General features: G+C 49.7%; 1 protein-coding gene across 2 annotated transcripts in view; it reads right to left on the bottom strand.

The window, feature by feature from the left end:
* Positions 1-7,973: 7,973 nt before the first annotated feature.
* The window catches only part of LOC140396748 (prosaposin-like), an 83,067-nt gene continuing 68,980 nt past the window's right edge, over positions 7,974-22,060 (bottom strand). For both annotated transcript variants that reach the window (XM_072485488.1, XM_072485489.1), the window contains exon 11: positions 7,974-8,727. In XM_072485488.1, the coding sequence (XP_072341589.1) occupies positions 8,692-8,727 (36 nt within the window). In that variant the 3' untranslated portion in view covers positions 7,974-8,691. The remainder of the gene's footprint in view (positions 8,728-22,060) is intronic.

The following is a 22,060-nucleotide window of genomic DNA, read 5'->3' as shown; positions in this document are numbered from 1 at the left end:
ATCCGGGAGTCCAGGAGCGAGAGAGAGGCTGACGTCTTGGCCTTTGCCTCCTTGGTAGCCTGGAGACGGATACTGTTAGCGTGGAGGGACTCGAAGCCCCCAAAATCAGAGCTCGGGGTTCGCGACATGGCTGGGTTCTCAGAATAGAGAAAATTAAGTTCGCCTTAGCTCAGTGACGGACACATTCCGGGGAGGAGCCCTTTGGAAGTTTACATTTACTGGGTGGTTCCCATGTGTTTGTGTCTAGATGGGATCAACTTCACTGTGCATGTTACCAACCAGATTGAGGAATTCCACATCAGACTTCAGCATCTCCCAGTGAGCCAGAGAAGACACAGCCAGAGTGAGACAGCAAAGAGTGAGTTTGGGAATTTGAATCTAGGTGGGAATTCGAAGCTGGGTGGGGAGGAAGTGCTTTTTATCCCTGGTAAGTGACTGGTAAGTCGTGTTTCTGTTTTTCTGTTTCTTTTCATTGGTATATTTATTTATTTATTTTTTGTTGAAATTGTAGTTGTTGAAGTTAACCGAAGGTTTCAGGCATGGCAGGAGATCTCAGACCCGTGTTATGGTCCTCGTGTGCGATGTGGGAGCTCAGGGACACGTCCACTGTCCCTGGCTCCGTCATGTGCAAGACGTGTGTCCAGTTGCAGCTCCTGTTAGACCACTTGACGGCGCTGCAGCTGCGGATGGACTCACTTTGGAGCATCCGCGATGCTGAGGACGTCGTGGATAGCACGTTTAGCGAGTTGGTCACACCACAGGTGAAAGTTACTGAGGGAGATAGAAAATGGGTGACCAAAAGACGGTGCAAGAGTAGGAAGGCAGTGCAGGTGTCCCCTGCGGTCATCTCCCTGCAAAACAGATATACCGCTTTGGATACTGTTGAGGGAGATCGCTCACCAGGGGAAGGCAGCAGCAGCCAGGTTCATGGCACCGTGGCTGGCTCTGCTGCGCAGCTGGGCAGGAAGAAGAATGGCAGGGCTATAGTGATAGGGGACTCAATTGTAAGGGGAATAGACAGGCGGTTCTGCGGACGCAATCGAGACTCCAGGATGGTATGTTGCCTCCCTGGTGCAAGGGTCAAGGATGTCTCGGAGCGGATGCAGGACATTCTGGGGGGGAGGGTGAACAGCCAGCTGTCGTGGTGCACATAGGAACCAACGATATAGGTAAAAAATGGGACGAGGTCCTACAAGCTGAATTTAGGGAAATAGGAGTTAAACTAAAAAGTAGGACCTCAAAGATAGTAATCTCAGGATTACTACCAGTGCCACGAGCTAGTCAGAGTAGGAATGTCAGGATAGATAGGATGAATGCGTGGTTCGAGAGATGGTGCAAGAGGGAGGGATTCAAATTCCTGGGGCATTGGAACCGGTTCAGGGGGAGGTGGGACCAGTACAAACCGGACGGTCTGCACCTGGGTAGGAATGGAACTAATGTCCTCGGGGGGTGGGGGTTGCTAGAGCTGTTGGGAAGAGTTTAAACTAATGTGGCAGGGGGATGGGAACCGATGCAGGAAGTTGGAAGGTAGTAAAACAGGGACAGGAACAAAAGGCAGTAAGGGGGAAAGTGCAAGGCAGAGAAGCCATAGTCAAAAATCAAAAAGGGCGACAGTACAAGGTACAGTGACTGAGGGGAGCTCAGTGAATAGGACCAGGAATACTAAAAGGAATCAAACTGGAAGTAAAAACATTAATGGTAAGCGATGCGGCAGATTGTTACAGGAAGATATGGGTTCAACGACGAGGAAAATTTGGAGAAAAGTTAAGAGGAAATATAATTTAGGAGAGGTTACTGATCGAGGTGTTAAGATTCAGAACAGAGGTAAAAAAAAAAACATAAGTTTACTTTACCTGAATGGTCATAGTATTCGGAATAAGGTAAATGAGTTGATGGTGCAAATCATTGTGAATGACTATGATTTAGTGGCTATTACTGAAACATGATTAAAGGATGGCCACGACTGGGAGTTAAATATCCGAGGGTTTCAAACTATTCGGAAGGACAGAGTGGATAGTAAGGGAGGTGGTGTAGCTCTGTTAATTAAGGGTGACATCCGGGCAACAGTAAGGGATGACATCGGTGCTATGGAGGATAAGGTTGAATCCATTTGGGTGGAAAACAGGAATAGTAAGGCGAAAAGGTAATTGATAGGAGAAGTCTATAGGCCACCAAATAGTAACATTATGGTGGGGCAGGCAATAAACAAAGAAATAACTGATGCCTGTAGAAATGGTACAGCAGTTATCATGGGGGATTTTAATTTACATGTCGATTGGTTTAACCAGGTCGGTCAAGGCAGCCTTGAGCAGGAGTTTATGGAATGTATCCGCAATAGTTCACTAGAACAGTATGTAATGGAACCTATGAGGGAACAAGCTGTCCTAGATCTGGTCCTGTGTAATGAGACAGGATTGATTCAGGATCTCATAGTTAGGGCTCCTCTCGGAAGGAGCGATCACAATATGGTGGAATTTAAAATACAGATGGAGGGTGAGAAGGTAAAATCAAATACTAGTCTTTTGTGCTTAAACAAAGGAGATTACAATGGGATGAGAGAAGAACTAGCTAAGGTAGACCAGGAGCAAAGACTTTATGGTGAAACAGTTGAGGAACAGTGGAGAACCTTCCAAGCGATTTTTCACAGTGCTCAGCAAAGGTTTATACCAACAAAAAGGAAGGACGGTAGAAGGAGGAAAAATCGACCGTGGATATCTCTTGTGCAGAAGAGATTTACCAGAATGTTGCCTGGTATGGAGGGCATAAGCTATGAGGAGCGATTGAATAAACTCGGTTTGTTCTCACTGGAACGAAGGAGGTTGAGGGGCGACCTGATAGAGGTATACAAAATTATGAGGGGCATAGACAGAGTGGATAGTCAGAGGCTTTTCCCCAGGGTAGAGGGGTCAATTACTAGGGGGCATAGGTTTAAGGTGCGAGGGGCAAGGTTTAGTTGAGATGTACGAGGCAAGTTTTTTTACACAGAGGGTAGTGGGTGCCTGGAACTCGCTACCGGAGGAGGTGGTGGAAGCAGGCACGATAGTGATGTTTAAGGGGCATCTTGACAAATTCATGAATAGGATGGGAATAGAGGGATACGGACCCCGGAAGGGTAGGGATTTTAGTTTAGACGGGCAGCATGGTCGGCGCAGGCTTGGAGGGCCGAAGGGCCTGTTCCTGTGCTGTACTTTGTCCTTTGTTCTTTGTAAATGATTCTCTGGTTATGATTAGATAGTTAAGAATGGAACCAGGTGATTTCAATCCCACCTAGCTGGACGACAGTGCAGTAAGGAAGATGGCGTGGTCAACCATGTCAAAGACTACAGACCAGGTCAAGAAGGGTGAGGAGGAGTAGTTTATCTTCCTCAGTCACATAGGATGTCATTTGTTGCTTTGATAAGAGCTGCTTGGTACCATATTAATGCAAGGGAACTCTTTCAAATGTAGGTGTCCAGTCTCAGCATCAAGCACTCTGACAGCAATACAAAATTATGAGGTATACAAAATTATGAGGGGCATAGACAGAGTGGATAGTCAGAGGCTTTTCCCCAGGGTAGAGGGGTCAATTACTAGGGGGCATAGGTTTAAGGTGAGAGGGGCAAGGTTTAGAGTAGATGTACGAGGCAAGTTTTTTACGCAGAGGGTAGTGGGTGCCTGGAACTCGCTACCGGAGGAGGTAGTGGAAGCAGGGACGATAGGGACATTTAAGGGGCATCTTGACAAATATATGAATAGGATGGGAATAGAAGGATACGGACCCAGGAAGTGTAGAAGATTGTAGTTGAGTCGGGCAGTATGGTCGGCACGGGCTTGGAGGGCCGAAGGGCCTGTTCCTGTGCTGTACATTTCTTTGTTCTTTGTTCTTTGATATCAAAGGAAATAAGGGAGAGTATCAAATTGAAGGAAAAAGCATAAAAAGTAGCAAAGATTAGTGGGAGACTAGGAGGACTGGGAAATCTTTAGGGGGCAACAAAAAGCTACTAAAAAAGCTATAAAGAAGAGTAAGATAGATTATGAGAGTAAACTTGCTCAGAATATAAAAACAGATAGTAAAAGTTTCTACAAATATATAAAACAAAAAAGAGTGGTGAAGGTAAATATTGGTCCTTTAGAGGATGAGAAGAGAGATTTAATAATGGGAGATGAGGAAATGGCTGAGGAACTGAACAGGTTTTTTGGGTCGGTCTTCACAGTGGAAGACACAAATAACATGCCAGTGACTGATGGAAATGAGGCTATGACAGGTGAGGACCTTGAGAGGATTGTTATCACTAAGGAGGTAGTGATGGGCAAGCTAATGGGGCTAAAGGTAGACAAGTCTCCTAGCCCTGATGGAATGCATCCCAGAGTGCTAAAAGAGATGGCTAGGGAAATTGCAAATGCACTAGTGATAATTCACCAAAATTCACTAGTCTCGGGGGTGGTCCCGGCGGATTGGAAATTAGCAAACGTGACACCACTGTTTAAAAAAGGAGGTAGGCAGAAAGCGGGGAATTATAGGCCAGTGAGCTTAACTTCGGTAGGTGGGAAGATGCTGGAATCTATCATCAAGGAAGAAATAGTGAGGCATCTGGATGGAAATTGTCCCATTGGGCAGACGCAGCATGGGTTCATAAAGGACAGGTCGTGCCTAACTAATTTAGCGGAATTTTTTGAGGACATTACCAATGCGGTAGTTAACGGGGAGCCAATGGATGTGGTATATCTGGATTTCCAGAAAGCCTTTGACAAGGTGCCACACAAAAGGTTGTTGCATAAGATAAAGATGCATGGCATTAGGGGGAAAGTAGTAGCATGGATAGAGGATTGATTAATTAATAGAAAGCAAAGAGTGGGGATTAATGGGTGTTTCTCTGGTTGGCAATCAGTAGCTAGTGGTGTCCCTCAGGGATCAGTGTTGGGCCCACAATTGTTCACAATTTACATAGATGATTTGGAGTTGGGGACCAAGGGCAATGTGTCCAAGTTTGCAGACGACACGAAGATGAGTGGTGTGGTAGTATGTATTGGGGGTCATGTGGGACTGGAAGCCCTAATGTCATTGGCTGACAGATCCCGGGTCCTGGTTGGCCGTTGACCTCATACTCCGCCCTGAAGGCGAAGTATAAGAAGCCGGTGCCTTCCCCCGCATGCCAGTTTACTATCGGGCTGCTGGGGAACAGACACGCTTAATAAAGCCTCATCGACTTCACTCTGTTTGTCTCACGGAGTCTTTGTGCGCCACAAGTGGTAAAGCAAAAAAAGTGCAGAGGTTAAGTGAATGGGCTAGGGTCTGGCAGGAATATTGGCTGATGGTAAAGTTCTTGGAAGTGTGGATGAACAGAGGGATCTATGTGTCCATGTACATAGATCCCTGAAAGTTGCCACCCAGGTTGATAGGGTTGTGAAGAAGGCCAATGGAGTGTTGGCCTTTATTGGTAGAGGGATTGAGTTCCGGAGTCAGGAGGTCATGTTGCAGCTGTACAAAACTCTGGTTCGGCTGCATTTGGAGTATTGCGTACAGTTCTGGTCACCGCATTATAGGAAGGACGTGGAAGCTTTGGAGCGGGTGCAGAGGAGATTTACCAGGATGTTGCCTGGTATGGAGGGAAAATCTTATGAGGAAAGGCTGATGGACTTGAGGTTGTTTTCGTTGGAGAGAAGAAGGTTAAGAGGAGACTTAATAGAGGCATACAAAATGATCAGGGGGTTAGATAGGGTGGACAGTGAGAGCCTTCTCCCGCGGATGGAAATGGCTGGCACGAGGGGACATAGCTTTAAACTGAGGGGTAATAGATATAGGACAGAGGTCAGAGGTAGGTTCTTTACGCAAAGAGTAGTGAGGCCGTGGAATGCCCTACCTGCAACAGTAGTGAATTCGCCAACATTGAGGGCATTTAAAAGTTTATTGGATAAACATATGGATGATAATGGCATAGTGTAGGTTAGATGGCTTTTGTTTTGGTGCAACATCGTGGGCCGAAGGGCCTGTACTGCACTGTATCATTCTATGTTCTATGTTCTAAATATGAGGTTATCCATTTTGGTAAGAATAACAGCAAAAGGGATTATTATTTAAATGATAAAATATTAAAACATGCTGCTGTGCAGAGAGACCTGGGTGTGCTAGTGCATGAGTCGCAAAAAGTTGGTTTACAGGTGCAACAGGTGATTAAGAAGGCAAATGGAATTTTGTCCTTCATTGCTAGAGGGATGGAGTTTAAGACTAGGGAGGTTATGCTGCAATTGTATAAGGTGTTAGTGAGGCCACACCTGGAGTATTGTGTTCAGTTTTGCTCTCCTTACCTGAGAAAGGATGTACTGGCGCTGGAGGGTGTGCAGAGGAGATTCACTAGGTTAATCCCAGAGCTGAAGGGGTTGGATTACGAGGAGAGGTTGAGTAGACTGGGACTGTACTCGTTGGAATTTAGAAGGATGAGGGGGGATCTTATAGAAACATAAAATTATGAAGGGAATAGATAGGATAGATGTGGGCAGGTTGTTTCCACTGGCGGGTGAAAGCAGAACTAAGGGGCATAGCCTTAAAATAAGGGGAAGTAGATTTAGGACTGAGTTTAGGAGGAACTTCTTCACCCAAAGGGTTGTGAATCTGTGGAATTCCTTGCCCAGTGAAGCAGTAGAGGCTCCTTCATTAAATGTTTTTAAGATAAAGATAGATAGTTTTTTGAAGAATAAAGGGATTAAGGGTTATGGTGTTCGGACCGGAAAGTGGAGCTGAGTCCACAAAAGATCAGCCATGATCTCATTGAATGGCGGAGCAGGCTCGAGGGGCCAGATGGCTGACTCCTGCTCCTAGTTCTTATGTTCTTATGTTCTTATCACCCTGTTTTCCAGTTCTGGTGATCTGGAAAGTGGACGATTTGGGCCTGGAATCTATTTACAGCTCAAAGTGAGAGATTTTTGTCTATCAGGAAATGAAGGGGCAGGAAAGTGAAGTAGAGACTTGGGTTAATCTATGCTCGCACTGAATAGCAAAGTAGCTTCAAGGGGCTGTGTGATCCCTGAGTGCCTGAGTCTCTCACAATTTGAGAAAGTACCTTTGAGTGGTCCTGTCCCAGTGCAAGATCGAAATGCATCCCTCATTTTAGCAATAAATCGATTTAAGTCGGTTTGTATGTGAAAAAGAAAGCATTATCTTTTAAACTATTATAATCTGTGCCGCAGTGGATACGTGTACAAATGCCCCTCCAGCTGTTATGAATGGGCGTCACTGCTTCGTAGCAGGGCATTCAGGAATGCAGTGACAGCCACCCCCTAGCACGCCCCATATTTTCTGAGAGTGATTTGAGCTTCTCCTTGCTCTTGGACAACAGCGACACCCAGGCCCCGCTGCTAAATACTTGTACCAATTTGCGCCCATGTGACCTGAGAGGGGCGGAGCTTCGCAGAGGGATGTAGCAGGAAGTTTCAACCCGCGACTGAGATTCAAACCCATGCCAATGACGGTGTCCCATGGACCCGCCCGCGCGGGACTACACTTTAGAATCGGCGCTGGGCCAATTTTTCCATTCCGCGCTATTCGCTGCCGGTGGCAGGAAGCAGAGAATTCAGCCCCCTCTCTGTTGTGACCCTGCAGTTCGCCTCAGCTGCACCGTGTTGGATAAGGTGCATAATATACAGGGGCTGGATTAGCTCACTGGGCTAAATCGCTGGCTTTGAAAGCAGACCAAGGCAGGCCAGCAGCACGGTTCAATTCCCGTAACAGCTTCCCCGAACAGGCGCCGGAATGTGGTGACTAAGGGCTTTTCACAGGAACTTCATTTGAAGCCTACTTGTGACAATAAGTGATTTTCATTTCATTCATTCAGTTTCAGCAGATAAGTAGCAGAATCAGCTTTTATCGGTCGCCCCAGCTGAAGAAAACACCCTTCATTGAGCCAACATTGAGCCTCCCCCATGACAAAAGGCTAATTGAACGAGGTATTGAGTTGAAGGATTGAAAGACATGACAACGAACCACATCAACTCCCAAATAAGTTAGTAAAAGTTTATTAAACAAGCAAATCGTGGTTTCAAAGCATTTTAGCCTACATGCTTAACTGTCAGAGTCCATCATTGCAGCGCAAATCAGCAACAGAGGGCAAGGAACGGATGCTTAATCATGAATATTAGTGGGTTAATTCAGATCTACATCAGCGCGCAACATTCTGCCAAAATCACTTTCGTTCTTGAAACTTGTGCAGGTCCGAATAGTCTCGTCGGCCTCCATGGAATAGGAATTGGCTGAAGTAATTGACAGCACAGCGCACAGACAAGAAGGACTCAAACTGAAACAGTAACTTATCACGGTGCCAGACCTGTCTCTCAGTCAATAACTAACTTTTAAACTGCACGAGTTGCGATGTGAGCAAACACGACCACAATTAACGGAGAAGGTCTGATTGAAAAATAAAATTCACATTCAGTGCAAAAGGCCAGCAACCCTGATCTGGAGGCAACACCATCCACAGGGAAAGATAAGTATGGAGCGGCAGGGATAACAAGGATTCAGCCACAGTGGCTCATTTCGCAGGGTCGGGATTGTGCTGCATTAACAAGTAATGGGCAGCAAACAAGAGACAAGCACATAGCATGGAGTGGGACAGATCTATTGGTGCTGACGCTGAAGTGAATTTCCGAGCAAAGATTGTGTGGCAATTTAATTTCTTTAAATTTAAGCAATGCTCCACCGGAGATTTTTAAACATTTGCTTTAGCTCCATCCGTGCCTCTCACAGTAATTCAGAGTCTGAAAGAAAGAACAGCCAAAATTCAAACATGAGGGCGCTTTACTCAAAGACAGACTTTGGGCAGAGGCCCCACCGTTTGCTAATTCCTGCAAAACGCGGATGCTTTTTTATGAAGCCCGTGAGAGTAGAAAATATGGCGCGGGGGTGACTTAATTAGATGTGCTGCGAAATATCGGGGGGGGGCGGGGTTTGCCTTTTCTGCGTCGAAGGGCGGGATTCTCCAATTGCCGCTATCCTGCTGGAGGAGGGGCAGGCCGCCCTGTTCCCCGGGGTGGGCAAGGCCCGCCACGGGCCTTGGCGCAGGTGCCAGGGATCGTGGGCGCCAGGACCAGCCAGCAACGCCGGAAGACGTTGCACAGCCTTCTCGTGGTGGCCAGGGTGAGTGGGCAGCATTGTGCTCCTGGCACCGGGCCCTGTTCCACACGCCCGTAACCTCCCCCCCCAACCTCCACCCCCCCCCCCCCCCCCTCCCCCCCCCCCCCCCCCTCCCACACGGAGGTCAACTGAACACACCCATCGGCCGACCGTTCGTACCCACTTTGTACCACACGCCAGCACCCAATAGTGTCCGGCATGGCCGGGCCCCCTGGCACAAGTTCAACCAGCTGCGCACCCCCTGTGCGCCACACATCCGACTGTCTTGCGTTTTCAGTCCGTCCCCCCCCCCCCACCCCAGGCGAACGTGCCGCACAACCGCAGAGAGAGACAGGTGGCAGGAGGGGGACCGCCTGGGACAGGTCGGAGGACCAGGAGAGAGGGCAGATGCCCGAGGTGGAGGTCGGCACTGGGCAGTCAAATGAGCCCCCGCTGAGTTGCGGTGTCCCTGCGGCACGCGTGGCACGCTCCCCACCCACCACGCCCAGACCACCATACCACCCCCACGCCATCCTCACGACCCTCAGATCACCCCACCCCCACGCCACCCACCATTCCCCACGCCACACCAACCCACGCGCCATCTCATGCCATGCCGTGTGAGTTGACGACGTAGCGGGCCTTTCTGGTGCCCCCCATCCCCGCACACGGCCACAACCCCAAGAAGATACCAATGACAAGGCAGCAACAGACAGCAAAGGGAACCAGCCCGGGACGCCAGCCCGAGACACCCTGGACCAGTCCGGGGATGCCAGCGATGGTCCGTCACAGCTGTCTCTAACACTCTCCCCGATCCCAGAGACTCTCACCTCGGTTGCGCACTTCAGCGAAGAGGCTCCTGTGGGAAGTATCTGGTGCGCCCCGCACACACGTGCAACCCCAGGGACTAGCTGCCGTTAAGGCGGGGCTTCTGGAACCTTCTCGATAATGATGCAGACACAGAGCGGGGGGGCTACATGAGGGGGTGTCAACAACCATCCAGGGCCGGCATGTGCAGTGGGAGGAGTCTGCAGGGGCAGGAGGCGGTACCCGTCATGCCTGCCACCCATGCCAACGCCGCAAAGGTGGCATCCCTGGTGGGGTCCTTGGTTGCGAAGGTATCAGCCATGGGCCAGGATGTCAAAAGCCTGGGGCACAGATGGTGCAGACAGTAGACGAGACACCAGACAGGGTGGCCCTGTCACATGCGGCCTTGTACAAGAGCTACCTGGACATTGCAGGGGCTCCAGACCTTGGCCCTGTCCTAACGGGTTATGGGTAAGGGTGTCGACTGCATTGCCCGGGCGGTGGGTAGGGAAAGGTGAGGATTCAGGTGCAGGTAAGTGCGGGGGGGAGAGACGGGCCTGGGGTCCTGTAAGGAGGGGTGGGGGAGGTTCCAAGCAGCGATGGTATGGTGGACACTCGGCCTAGGGGGTGGGATTGTTAGTGGTAAGGTTTGGTCCCTGGGACATAGTTGTGGGTCCTTAGGTGGCAGGAAGACAGTCACAGTCACAGGGGGTGTTGGATTTGGCCGGTCCAGAGTCAGGGACAGACATGCAGTCACGGAATGGGCATGGAAAGAGGCAAAAGCATAGAGGACAATGGGGAGGACAAGAATACTCAGGCTCAGAGTGGCGGCCTAGCCCCCAACATTGAGGGGCTAGGCCGACGCCGGAGGAATTTCCGCCCCGCCAGCTGGCGGAAAAGGCCTTTGGTGCCCCGCCAGCTGGCGCGGAAATGACATCTCCGGGCGGCGCATGCGCGGGAGCGTCAGCGGCCGCTGACAGTTTCCCACGCCTGCGCAGTGGAGGGAGTCTCTTCGCCGCCGCCATGGTGTAGACCGTGGCAGAGGCGGAAGGGAAAGAGTGCCCCCACGGCACAGGCCCGCACGCGGATCGGTGGGCCCCGATCGCGGGCCAGGCCACCGTGGGGGCACCCCCCGGGGCCAGATCGCCCCGCGCCCCCCCCCCAGGACCCCGGAGCCCGCCCGCGCCGCCTTGTCCCACCGGTAAGGTAGGTGTTTCAATTTACGCCGGCGGGACAGGCAATTTATCGGCGGGACTTCGGCCCATCCGGGCCGGAGAATCGAGCGGGGGGGCCCGCCAACCGGCGCGGCGCGATTCCCGCCCCCGCCGAATCTCCGGTGCCGAAGACTTCGGCAACCGGCAGAGGCGGGATTCACGGCAGCCCCCGGCGATTCTCCGACCCGGCACGGGGGTCGGAGAATATCGCCCCACATCTTTGTAATAGAACATAGAACATCGAACGTTACAGCGCAGTACAGGCCCTTCGGCCCTCGATGTTGCGCCGACCTGTGAAACCGCTCTAAAGCCCATCTACACTATTCCCTTATCGTCCATATGTCTATCCAATGACCATTTGAATATAGAACATAGAACCCAAGCATTTTCCTTAACACTGGATGTAAGACGAACCGGTGTCAAGTTCCCTGTTTTCTTCCACCCTTTTCCAAGTTAAATTTTCCCCCTCCCAATCTACATACAACAGATACATCTATGAGTTTTGAAAACATTGAGGTAACTTGCGGGTACATCCAGTTCCTGTCATGGTAACCTTGGCTGGAGATTTCTTGAACTGCTCATAATGATCTGTGGGATTGTCGTGCTTGAATGTTCTTCCTGTTGGCAATTGTGATCTTGTCTTTGATGCAGGTGCTGAGAACACACTATCTAACGGCCATTCGGGTACATCGGGGGTCTCAACGGGGAAGTCCCCGACGTGGAGCTCCCGACGTGACCCCCTGTAGCCCCAACTCCCTATAAAGGGGCCCCCAGATTCCACCCCCACCCCCCACACTCCTCCACAGCCGCACTGTGCACCCCCGGGGCCCGATCAATGCCACGCCAGTTGGCAGGGGCGTTGCCAAGCTGGCATTTTCCCTGTACTGCGGATCGGGCCTGGAAGTGCCCAGTGCGGGTGCAGGGGGGTCTCAGATCGGGACGCCATTTAAAGATGGCGCCCATCTTCTTCCGCGCTGAGGAACTCCGGCGACTGGAGCGTCTGAGTGCGGCCTCGACGGGATGCTCCTCGCTGAGGCCCCATATCCACACTGATGGGTACTCAATAGCGTGGTGTGTCTCAGCGTTCCGTGTGCTGAGAAATACCCGGGAAAACGCACTCGCTACGGGCTCTGTTCCCATTCTTCCCTCGCGCCCATTGAGCGAGGTGATCTGCAAGTGAGGTTTCCTCCCACAGTCCAAAGACGTTCAGGTTAGGTGGATTGGCCATGCTAATATTGTCCAAAATAGTTTGGTGGGGTTATTGGGATCGGGGTGCAGGATTGGGCCTAGGCAGGGAGCTCTGATGGACCAAGGCCCAGTGCAGATGCGTTGGACCAAATCGCTTCCTTCTGAACTGTAGAGATTCTCAGAGTTAGAACATAGAACAGTACAGGCCCTTCGGCCCTCGATGTTGCGCCGTCCTATGAAACCACTCTAAAGCCCATCTACACTATTCCCTTATCGTCCATATGTCTATCCAATGACCATTTGAATGTCCTTAGTGTTGGCGAGTCCACTACTGTTGCAGGCAGGGCATTCCACACCCTTACTACTCTCTGAGTAAAGAACCTGCCTCTGACATCTGTCCTATATCTATCTCCCCTCAATTTAAAGGTATGTCCACTCGTGCTAGACATCACCATCCGAGGAAAAAGGCTCTCACTGTCCACCCTATCCAATCCTCTGATCATCTTGTATGCCTCAATTAAGTCACCTCTTAACCTTCTTCTCTCTAACGAAAACAGCCTCAAGTCCCTCAGCCTTTCCTCATAAGATCTTCCCTTCATACCAGGCAACATTCTGGTAAATCTCCTCTGCACCCTTTCCAATGCTTCCACATCCTTCCGAAAATGCGGCGACCAGAATTGCACGCAATACTCCAAATGCGGCCGCACCAGGGTTTTGTACAGCTGCAACATGACCTCATGGCTCCGAAACTCAATCCCTCTACCAATAAAAGCTAACACACCGTACGCCTTCTTAACAACCCTCTCAACCTGGGTGGCAACTTTCAGGGATCTATGTACATGGATACCGGGATCTCTCTGCTCATCCACACTGCCAAGAATCTTACCATTAGCCCAGTACTCTGTCTTCCTGTTATTCCTTCCAAAATGAATCACCTCACACTTTTCTGCATTAAACTCAATTTCCCACCTCTCAGCCCAGCGCTGCAGCTTATCTATGACCCTCTGTAACTTCCACACTGTCCACAACTCCACCGACTTTAGTGTCATCTGCAAATTTACTCACCCATCCTTCTACGCCCTCCTCTAGGTCATTTATAAAAATGACAAACAGCAGTGGCCCCAAAACAGATCCTTGTGGTACACTAGTAACTGGACTCCAGTCTGAACATTTCCCATCAACCACCACCCTTTGCCTTCTTCCAGCTCGCCAATTTCTGATCCAAACTGCTAAATCTCCCTGAATCCCATGCCTCCGTATTTTCTGCAGTAGCCTACCATGGGGAACCTTATCAAATGCTTTACTGAAATCCATATACACCACATCAACTGCTTTACCCTTATCCATCTGTTTGGTCACCTTCTCAAAGAACTCAATAAGGTTTGTGAGACATGACCTACCCTTCACAAAACCGTGTTGACTATCTCTAATCAAATTATTCTTTTCCAGATGATTATACATCCTATCTCTTATAAACCTTTCCAAGATTTTTCCCACAACAGAAGTAAGGCCCACTGGTCTATAGTTACCGGGGTTGTCTCTACTCCCCTTCTTGAACAAGGGGACAACATTTGCAAACCTCCAGTCTACTGGCACTATTCCTGTAGACAAAGATGACTTAAAGATCAAAGCAATCTCCTCCCTAGCTTCCCAGAGAATCCTAGGATAAATCCCATCCGGCCCAGGGGACTTATCTATTTTCACTCTTTCCAGAATTGCTAACACCTCCTCCTTATGAAGCTCAAGCCCTTCTAGTCTAGTAGCCTGAATCTCAGTATTCTCCTCGACAACATTGTCTTTTTCCTGTGTGAATACTGACGAAAAATATTCATTTATCACCTCTCCGATCTCCTCGGACTCCAAGCACAACTTCCCACTACTGCCCTTGACTGGCCCTACTCTTACCCTAGTCATTCTTTTATTCCTGACATATCTATAGAAAGCTTTAGGGTTATTCTTGATCTTACCTGCCAAAGACTTCTCATGTCCCCTCCTGGCTCTTCTTAGCTCTCTCTATAGGTCCTTCCTAGCTAACTTGTAACTCTCGAACGCCCTAACTGCACCTTCATGTCTCATCTTTACATAAGCTTCCTTCTTCCTCTTGACAAGTGTTTCGACTGCTTTGGTAAACCACGGTTCCCTTGCTAAGCCATTTCCTCCCTGCCTGACAGGTACATACTTATCAAGGACACGCAGTAGCTGTTCCTTTAACAAGCTCCACATTTCCATTGTGCCCATCCCCTGCAGTTTGCCTCTCCATCCGATGCATCCTAAGTCTTGCCTCATCGCCTTTCCCCCAGATATAACTCTTGCCCTGCGGTATATACCTATCCCTTTCCATCACTAAAGTAAACGTAATTGAATTGTGGTCACTATCACCAAAGTGCTCACCTACCTCCAAATCTAACACCTGTCCTGGTTCATTACCCAGTACCAAATCCAATATGGCCTCGCCGCTCATTGGCCTATCTACATACTGTGTCAGGAAACCCTCCTGCACACATTGGACAAAAACAGACCCATCTAAAGTACTCGAACTATTGCGTTTCCAGTCAATATTTGGAAAGTTAAAGTCTCCCATAACAACTACCCTGTTGCTTTTGCTCCTATCCAGAATCATCTTTGCAATCCTTTCCTCTACATCTCTGGAACTTTTCGGAGGCCTATAGAAAACCCCTTACAGGATAACCTCTCCTTTCCTGTTTCTAACCTCAGCCCATACTACCTCAGTAGACGAGTCCTCATCAAACATCCTTTCTGCCACCGTAATACTGTCCTTGACTAACAATGCCACCCCTCCCCCTCTTTTACCACCTTCCCTGAGCTTACTGAAATATCTAAACCCCGGCACCTGCAACAACCATTCCTGTCCCTGCTCTATCCATGTCTCCGAAGTGGCCACAGCATCGAAGTCCCAGGTACCAACCCATGCCGCAAGTTCACCCACCTTATTCCGGATGGTCCTGGCATTGAAGAAGACACACTTTAAACCACATTCCTGCCTGCCGGTACACTCCTGCGAGTTTGAAACCTTACTCATGACCTCACTACTCTCAACCTCCTGTATACTGGAGCTACAATTCAGGTTCCCAAGCCCCTGCTGAACGAGTTTAAACCCCCCCGAAGAGCATTCGCAAGTTTCCCCCCCAGGATATTGGTACCCCTCTGGTCCAGGTGTAGACCATCCCGTTTGTAAAGGTCCCACTGACTCCAGAATGAGCCCCAATTATCCAGAAATCTGAAACCCTCCCTCCTGCACCATCCCTGTAGCCACGTGTTCAACTCCTGTCTCTCCCTATTCCTCATCTCGCTATCACGTGGCACGGGTAACAACCCAGAGATAATAACTCTGTTTGTCCTAGATCTAAGTTTCCACCCAAGCTCCCTGAATTCCTGCCTTACATCCCTATCCCTTTTCTTACCTATGTCGTTGGTACCTATGTGGACCACGACTTGGGGCTGCTCCCCCTTTAGGATTCCAAAAACACGATCCGAGACATCACGCATCCTGGCACCTGGGAGGCAACACACCAACCGCGAGTCTCTCTCGTTCCCACAGAATCTCCTATCTATTCCCCGAACTATGGAGTCTCCAATGACTAATGCTCTACTCCTCTCCCCCCTTCCCTTCTGAGCGACAGGGACAGACTCTGTGCCAGAGACCTGTACCCCATGGCTTACCCCTGGTAAGCCCCCCCCCCTCCCCCCCAACCCACCCAACAGTATCCAAAGCGATATACTTGTTACTAAGGCGAACGACCACAGGGGGTCCCTGTGCTGACTGCTTCCTCCCAGCCCCTCTCACCGTCACCCATCTATCTTTATTCTTCGGAGTAACTACATCCCTGAAGTTTCTATCTATGACCACCTCTGCCTCCCGAATGATCCGAAGTTCATCCACCTCCAGCTCCAGTTCCCTAACGCGGTTTCTGAGGAGCTGGAGATGGGTGCACTTCCCACAGATGAAATCAGCAGGGACACTGACGGCGTCCCTCACCTCAAACATTCTGGAGGAGGAACATTGCACTGCCTTCCCTGCCATCCCCTCTGGATAAAAAAAGAAAAAGAAAGAAAGCGCTTACCTGTTATTCACTCCCCGTCTCAGCAAGCACTCACTCAGCAACCTCTGCGCCCCGCACAATAACACCTGAGGGAAAATAAAAGAAAAACTACTTACCAGTCACCAGCCAGTCCCTTACCTGCAGGCTGTGACGTCACGGTCCAACTTCTTTCTAATTCGACCTGCCCTCGAGCCTTCCTCTTGAGCTTAACAGCGGTTGTTGGTTTTTTGGTTAGAAGAGGGGGTAGGGAGGGAACCACTGAAGAAGTGTTTCGGGTTTAAGTGTCACTTGATAACAGCTCCTCTACAAACCACCTTCAAGGTAGCGTGCGCACACGGACGTATGCAAATTTCCCCCACAACAGTCAATCAGCAGCTCCGCTCTACTGCCCTCTGCTGGATGCTTGTCTTCACTTGAACAGCTAGGGTCTCTTGCTGAGGTACACCTTCAAGTTAGGGTGAGTACACGGACGTATGCAAATTTCCCCCGCAACAGCCAATCAGCAGCTCCACTCTACTGCCCTCTGCTGGATGCTTGTCTTCACTTGAACAGCTTGGGTCTCTTGCTGAGGTACACCTTCAAGTTAGGATGAGCACATGGACGTATGCAAATTTCCCCCGCAACAGCCAATCAGCAGCTTCGCTCTACTGCCCTCTGCTGGATGCTTGTCTTCACTTGAACAGCTAGGGTCTCTTGCTGAGGTACACCTTCAAGTTAGGGTGAGTACACGGACGCATGCAAATTTCCCCCGCAACAGCCAGTCACCAGCTCCGCTCTACTGCCCTCTGCTGGATGCTTGTCTTCACTTGAACAGCGAGGGTCTCTTGCTGAGGTACACCTTCAAGTTAGGGACCCGGCTCAAACACTAAATCGACATAATGTGGCGCGTGGTCTGAGATGACAATTGCTGAGCAGCCCACCTTCGTCACTCGAGAAAGGAGACCCACCCAGCAGAAAAAAGTCTATTCATGTACATGGGAGAAGATCAAAAAATCCTTATCCCTCAGATCTAAAAACGGCCACGGGCCTACCCCTCGAAACTTGTCTATAAAAGCTGCCTGCACTCCTGAAGGAATCAATCATTTGGGCATAGATCGGTCCAATCTAGGATCGAGAATACAATTAAAATCTTCCCCCAAGATTAGCTGATGTGAATCCAAATCAGAAATAGAGGCCAGTAATTTATCAATATGAACCGTACAGTCCCAATTCGGAGCACAGACATGGACAAGGATAATCCCATGTCTCCCATTCTGATCTGGCAGTATCTTTACAGCCGAGAAAGAAACCCTTTTAATTTATCAACGCACAGGACAAGGGACAAGTTGTAGTCACCGTTAATAAACCCTCCCCTTTCCCCCACCTTCCCGCCTCTCATTAACCACACCCAATTGCCCAAACAAACAGTCAATAGGCCACCAACACCCCTCATTCATCTACCCCTAACCCGAAACAAACCCCCCCCCTAATTTCATTGTCTAAAACCTAGACTAAGATAATGAGCCGCAGTTATCCCCACTGCTTCACTCCCGTCAGCTAGCTTCTACAGCGAGCGGGGAAAACCCCCACCCGGGACATATAAAAATAAATAACCATGACAACCAGCAGCCCCACGCCACCCCACGATGGTGATATGCCTCTGGGCTATATCATAGATGGACGGTGTGAGACCTCCAACCAGCAGGTGGCAGTGCAGACACCCAATGCGGCCTCAAGGCCAGGGCCATGTGACCAGTGGCTCCCGTACAAGGGGAGACACGTCCGGCCATTGCCGAGAGTGGTATGACATCCAATTGATTGGTCAGTGCTCGGTGTCGATGCCAGAGGAGCAGCCTCCATGATAACGTGCTCTGTATCAGATTGCTATCTTACCACACGAGACTCAATAAAAGATTCCGATTTGGACAGGTTGAGGTGTTTGTTGGATTCCCTCGTAAGGTATGGAAGACCAATCACAACCCCCCCCCCCCACCCCCACCCCCCTCCCCCATCCACATCAACATTAATGACCAAGAAGAAACACACTAAATGCGAACAATAAAATACAAACTGGTCTAAGAAACCCCAACAAGTCCCCAAAACTTCAAGCCCTCTCCAATAACAAGAGGATGTCCCACATAATACATAATCGGCTCGCCCCCAGCCCATGCTTCCTCACAAAAGAATTGGCATCCGCCGACGCCTCAAAGTAATCGTCTTTTACGTTCTAAGTCACTCAGAGGCCTGCAGGGTAAACGACACAAACCAAGCTCTACTTTTGAATGATGCTGCCTTGGCCTTGTTGAACGGCGCTCTCCCTTTGGCAAGCTCCGCTCCCTCTCGCATCCTGATAGAGCTTAATGGTGTGGCCCTCCCATTTGTAGTCAGGGTGATCTTTCCCCCACCTCAGGACTCTTCCTTCTCCTGCTGACTGTGGAACCTCGCGATACTTGCCCACGGTGAGGCGTCTGACGGAGCGACTGATGGGCCCGATCCAGCTCGGGAGGGGACAACTGCCCACCCTCCCCCACCACCTTCCCAAACATCTTCGGCAATATATTCCGTCAGCTTCGGGACCTGCGCTCCTTCCGGCAGCCCCACCACTTTGAGGTTCTGCCTGCTGGAGCCATTCTCCGAGTCGTCCGCCTCGGCAGGCGGAGGTTTGCTATTCCCAGCCTCCAAAGAGGCGAAAGTGCCGCCTCTACACCTGGCAACGCTGCGCCATGCACTTTTCCCGTTTCGTCCGTCTTTGCCAGCGCCGACCGAATAGGAACTAGGGCCTCTTCAGTTGAAGTATGGAGGTCCTCAGAGGCAGGCTGGCGTTGTTTCTTGAATTCCTCAGCAAAGGTGCCCGTAGGCATCTCGATGGTCAATGAGGTAACCTAAGCTTGGACAGTGGCCTCCGCCATTTTGTCAACCGAGAGGTTACTGAATCGGATGACGATTTTCACAAGGGGCTTTTCACAGTAACTTCATTTGAAGCCTACTTGTGCCAATAAGCGATTTTCATTTCACGTCTTTGCTTGCTGGCTTCTTCGACCGTGACTTCCCTGGCCTTTCAACAACATGGGATCCTTATCCCATCAAATTTCTTAAATTAGCACCCCAACACCCTTCAAAAAAAAACAGGGCGGGAAAGGTGACAAGGTAAAGTTCCCGGACGGGACAGGGCAGCACGGTAGCACAAGTGGATAGCACTGTGGCCTCACAGCGCCAGGGTCCCGGGTTCGATTCCCCGCTGGGTCACTGTCTGTGTGGAGTCTGCACGTTCTCCCCCGAGTCTGCGTGGGTTTCCTCCGGGTGCTCCGGTTTCCTCCCACAGTCCAAGGACGTGCAGGTTAGGTGGATTGGCCATGATCAATTGCCCTCAGTGACCAAAAGGTTAGGAGGCGTTATTGGGATAGCGTGGAGGTGAGGGCTTAAGTGGGTCGGTGCAGACTCAATGGGCCGAACGGCCTCCTTCTGCACTGTATGTTCTATGTATGTGGCTGCTTCCTACATGTCGCTATCTGGAATTCAAGGACTTGAGCAATGACCTCAATTGGAGCGGGATATTGTAATTAAGAAAGCTTAGGTTTTCTGTAATTGGTCAGATGCTACTGTGGAAACAATGACTATTAATTGTGCTTGGATATTGATTATTATCCACGACCCCTTTACACAGAGGGTAGAGGGTGCCTGGAACTCGCTGCCGGAGGAGGTGGTGGAAGCAGGGACGATAGTGACGTTTAAGGGGCATCTTGACAAATACATGAATAGGATGGGAATAGCGGGATACGGACCCCGGAAGTGTAGAAGATTGTAGTTCAATCGGGCAGCATGGTCGGCGCGGGCTTGGAGGGCCGAAGGGTCTGTTCCTGTGCTGTACTTTTCTTGGTTCTTTGTTGACCCAAGCCATAGCAAGTAATGGTGCTGGTAAATGGGATTTGTATAGATTGCTATTTGATGCTCAGCTTGGACATGATAACTGAAGGGACTGTTTCTACGCTGTATGACTCTTGTTCTGGACCAGGGTTTAGAGAACCCCAAAGTGTATCATGGAGTTCACCTGAGCCACACCTTTTACTAGATTGTGGTATGGGGGGCACACGGCCCACTCTACAGGTGTGGGACAGCAGAAATGGAAAAGTATTTTTTAAAGCAAAACAATGTTTATTCTATGAACTCAAGTTAACCTTTTTAAAACATACAGTGAACATCTTAGCAACCATCAATTCAAATACAACCCCCAAAGAATACAACACTAAGTAATCCTTAACAACTTCCCAAACAACATCCAGAAGACAGAAGAAACACCTTTTAACAGAAGCACATTAGGTTTACATTCACTACTGAGAACATTAATAATTCTGAATTCACCAAATGATCAAGAAATAGTATTTTCATGGCAGAGAGTTCAACAGTACAGCTGCTCTGTCTGGCTTCAGCTCCAACACTGAAAATGAAACTAAAACACACCCTGCAGCAAACGCCTAAAACGAAAGTAAAAAGCTGACAGACAGCCCAGCTCCACCCACACTCTGACATCACTGATAAACACCCATTTCTTAAAGGTACATTTCTTAAACACCCATTTCTTAAAGGTACTTTCACATGACACTCTGTGAATCCATCTTCGAGTAAGTGTCTCATTTCAATTGGTCGATGCAAATTGTTTGTAAGATAAGCTAAAATTATAATTAATAATAAGAATTATCTTTATTGTCACAAGTAGGCTTACATTAACACTGCAATGAAGTTACTGTGAAAATCCCCTCGTCGCCACATTCCGGCGCCTGTTCGGGTCACAGAGGGAGAATTCAGAATGTCCAATTCACCCAACAAGCACGTCTTTCGGGACTTGTGGAGGAAACCGGAGCACCCGGAGGAAACGTACGCAGGCACGGGGGAGAACGTGCAGACTCCACACAGGCCCAAGCCGGGAATCGAACCTGGGACCCTGGCGCTGTGAAGCAACAGTGCTAACCACTGTGCTGCCGTGTCTTCGTTCAGGGAACCTGTGGGCCACGTGTTGGCAGACAACACTCCTTGCTATTGCTTGAATCAAGATCTTAATCAGAACTCTGTCAGGTTGGTGCTCAAAGGGACTAAGGTACACCATAGCCGTAAAACCTCCCACAACACAAACTTTAAATAAGGTTTAATTGTCAGCCACTATCAGTTGTCTATAAATCTTTAAACATTACCAATCATTATACAGATTGACATTAACGTGACATAAGCACAAGGCAATGACCATCTCCAACATAAGAGGTTCTAACCATCACCCCTTGCCATTCAATGTCATTACCATCACTGAATCCCCCACTATCAACATCCTGGGGGTTACCATTGACCAGACACTGAACTGGACCCAGCCACATAAATACTGTGGCTACCAGAGCAGGCCAGAGGCTGGGAATCCTGCGGAGAGTAACTCACCTCCTGACTCCCCAAAGCCTGTCCACCATCTACAAGGCACAAGTCAGGAGTGTGATGGAATACTCCCCACTTGCCTGTATGAGTGCAGCTCCCAACAACACTCAAGAAGCTCGACACCATCCAGGACAAAGCAGCCCCGCGTGATCGGCACCCCATCCACAAACATTCACTCCCTCCACCACCGCCGCACAGTGGCAGCCGTGTGTCCCATCTACAAGATGCACTGCAGGAACTCACCAAGGCTCCTTCGGCAACATTCCAAACCCGCGACCTCTACCATCTCGAAGGACAAGAGCAGCAGATACCTG

The sequence above is a fragment of the Scyliorhinus torazame genome, chromosome 20 (assembly GCF_047496885.1).
Source record: "Scyliorhinus torazame isolate Kashiwa2021f chromosome 20, sScyTor2.1, whole genome shotgun sequence".
Taxonomy (NCBI): Eukaryota; Metazoa; Chordata; class Chondrichthyes; order Carcharhiniformes; family Scyliorhinidae; genus Scyliorhinus; species Scyliorhinus torazame.
This window is presented reverse-complemented; position numbering and strand designations above follow the sequence as displayed.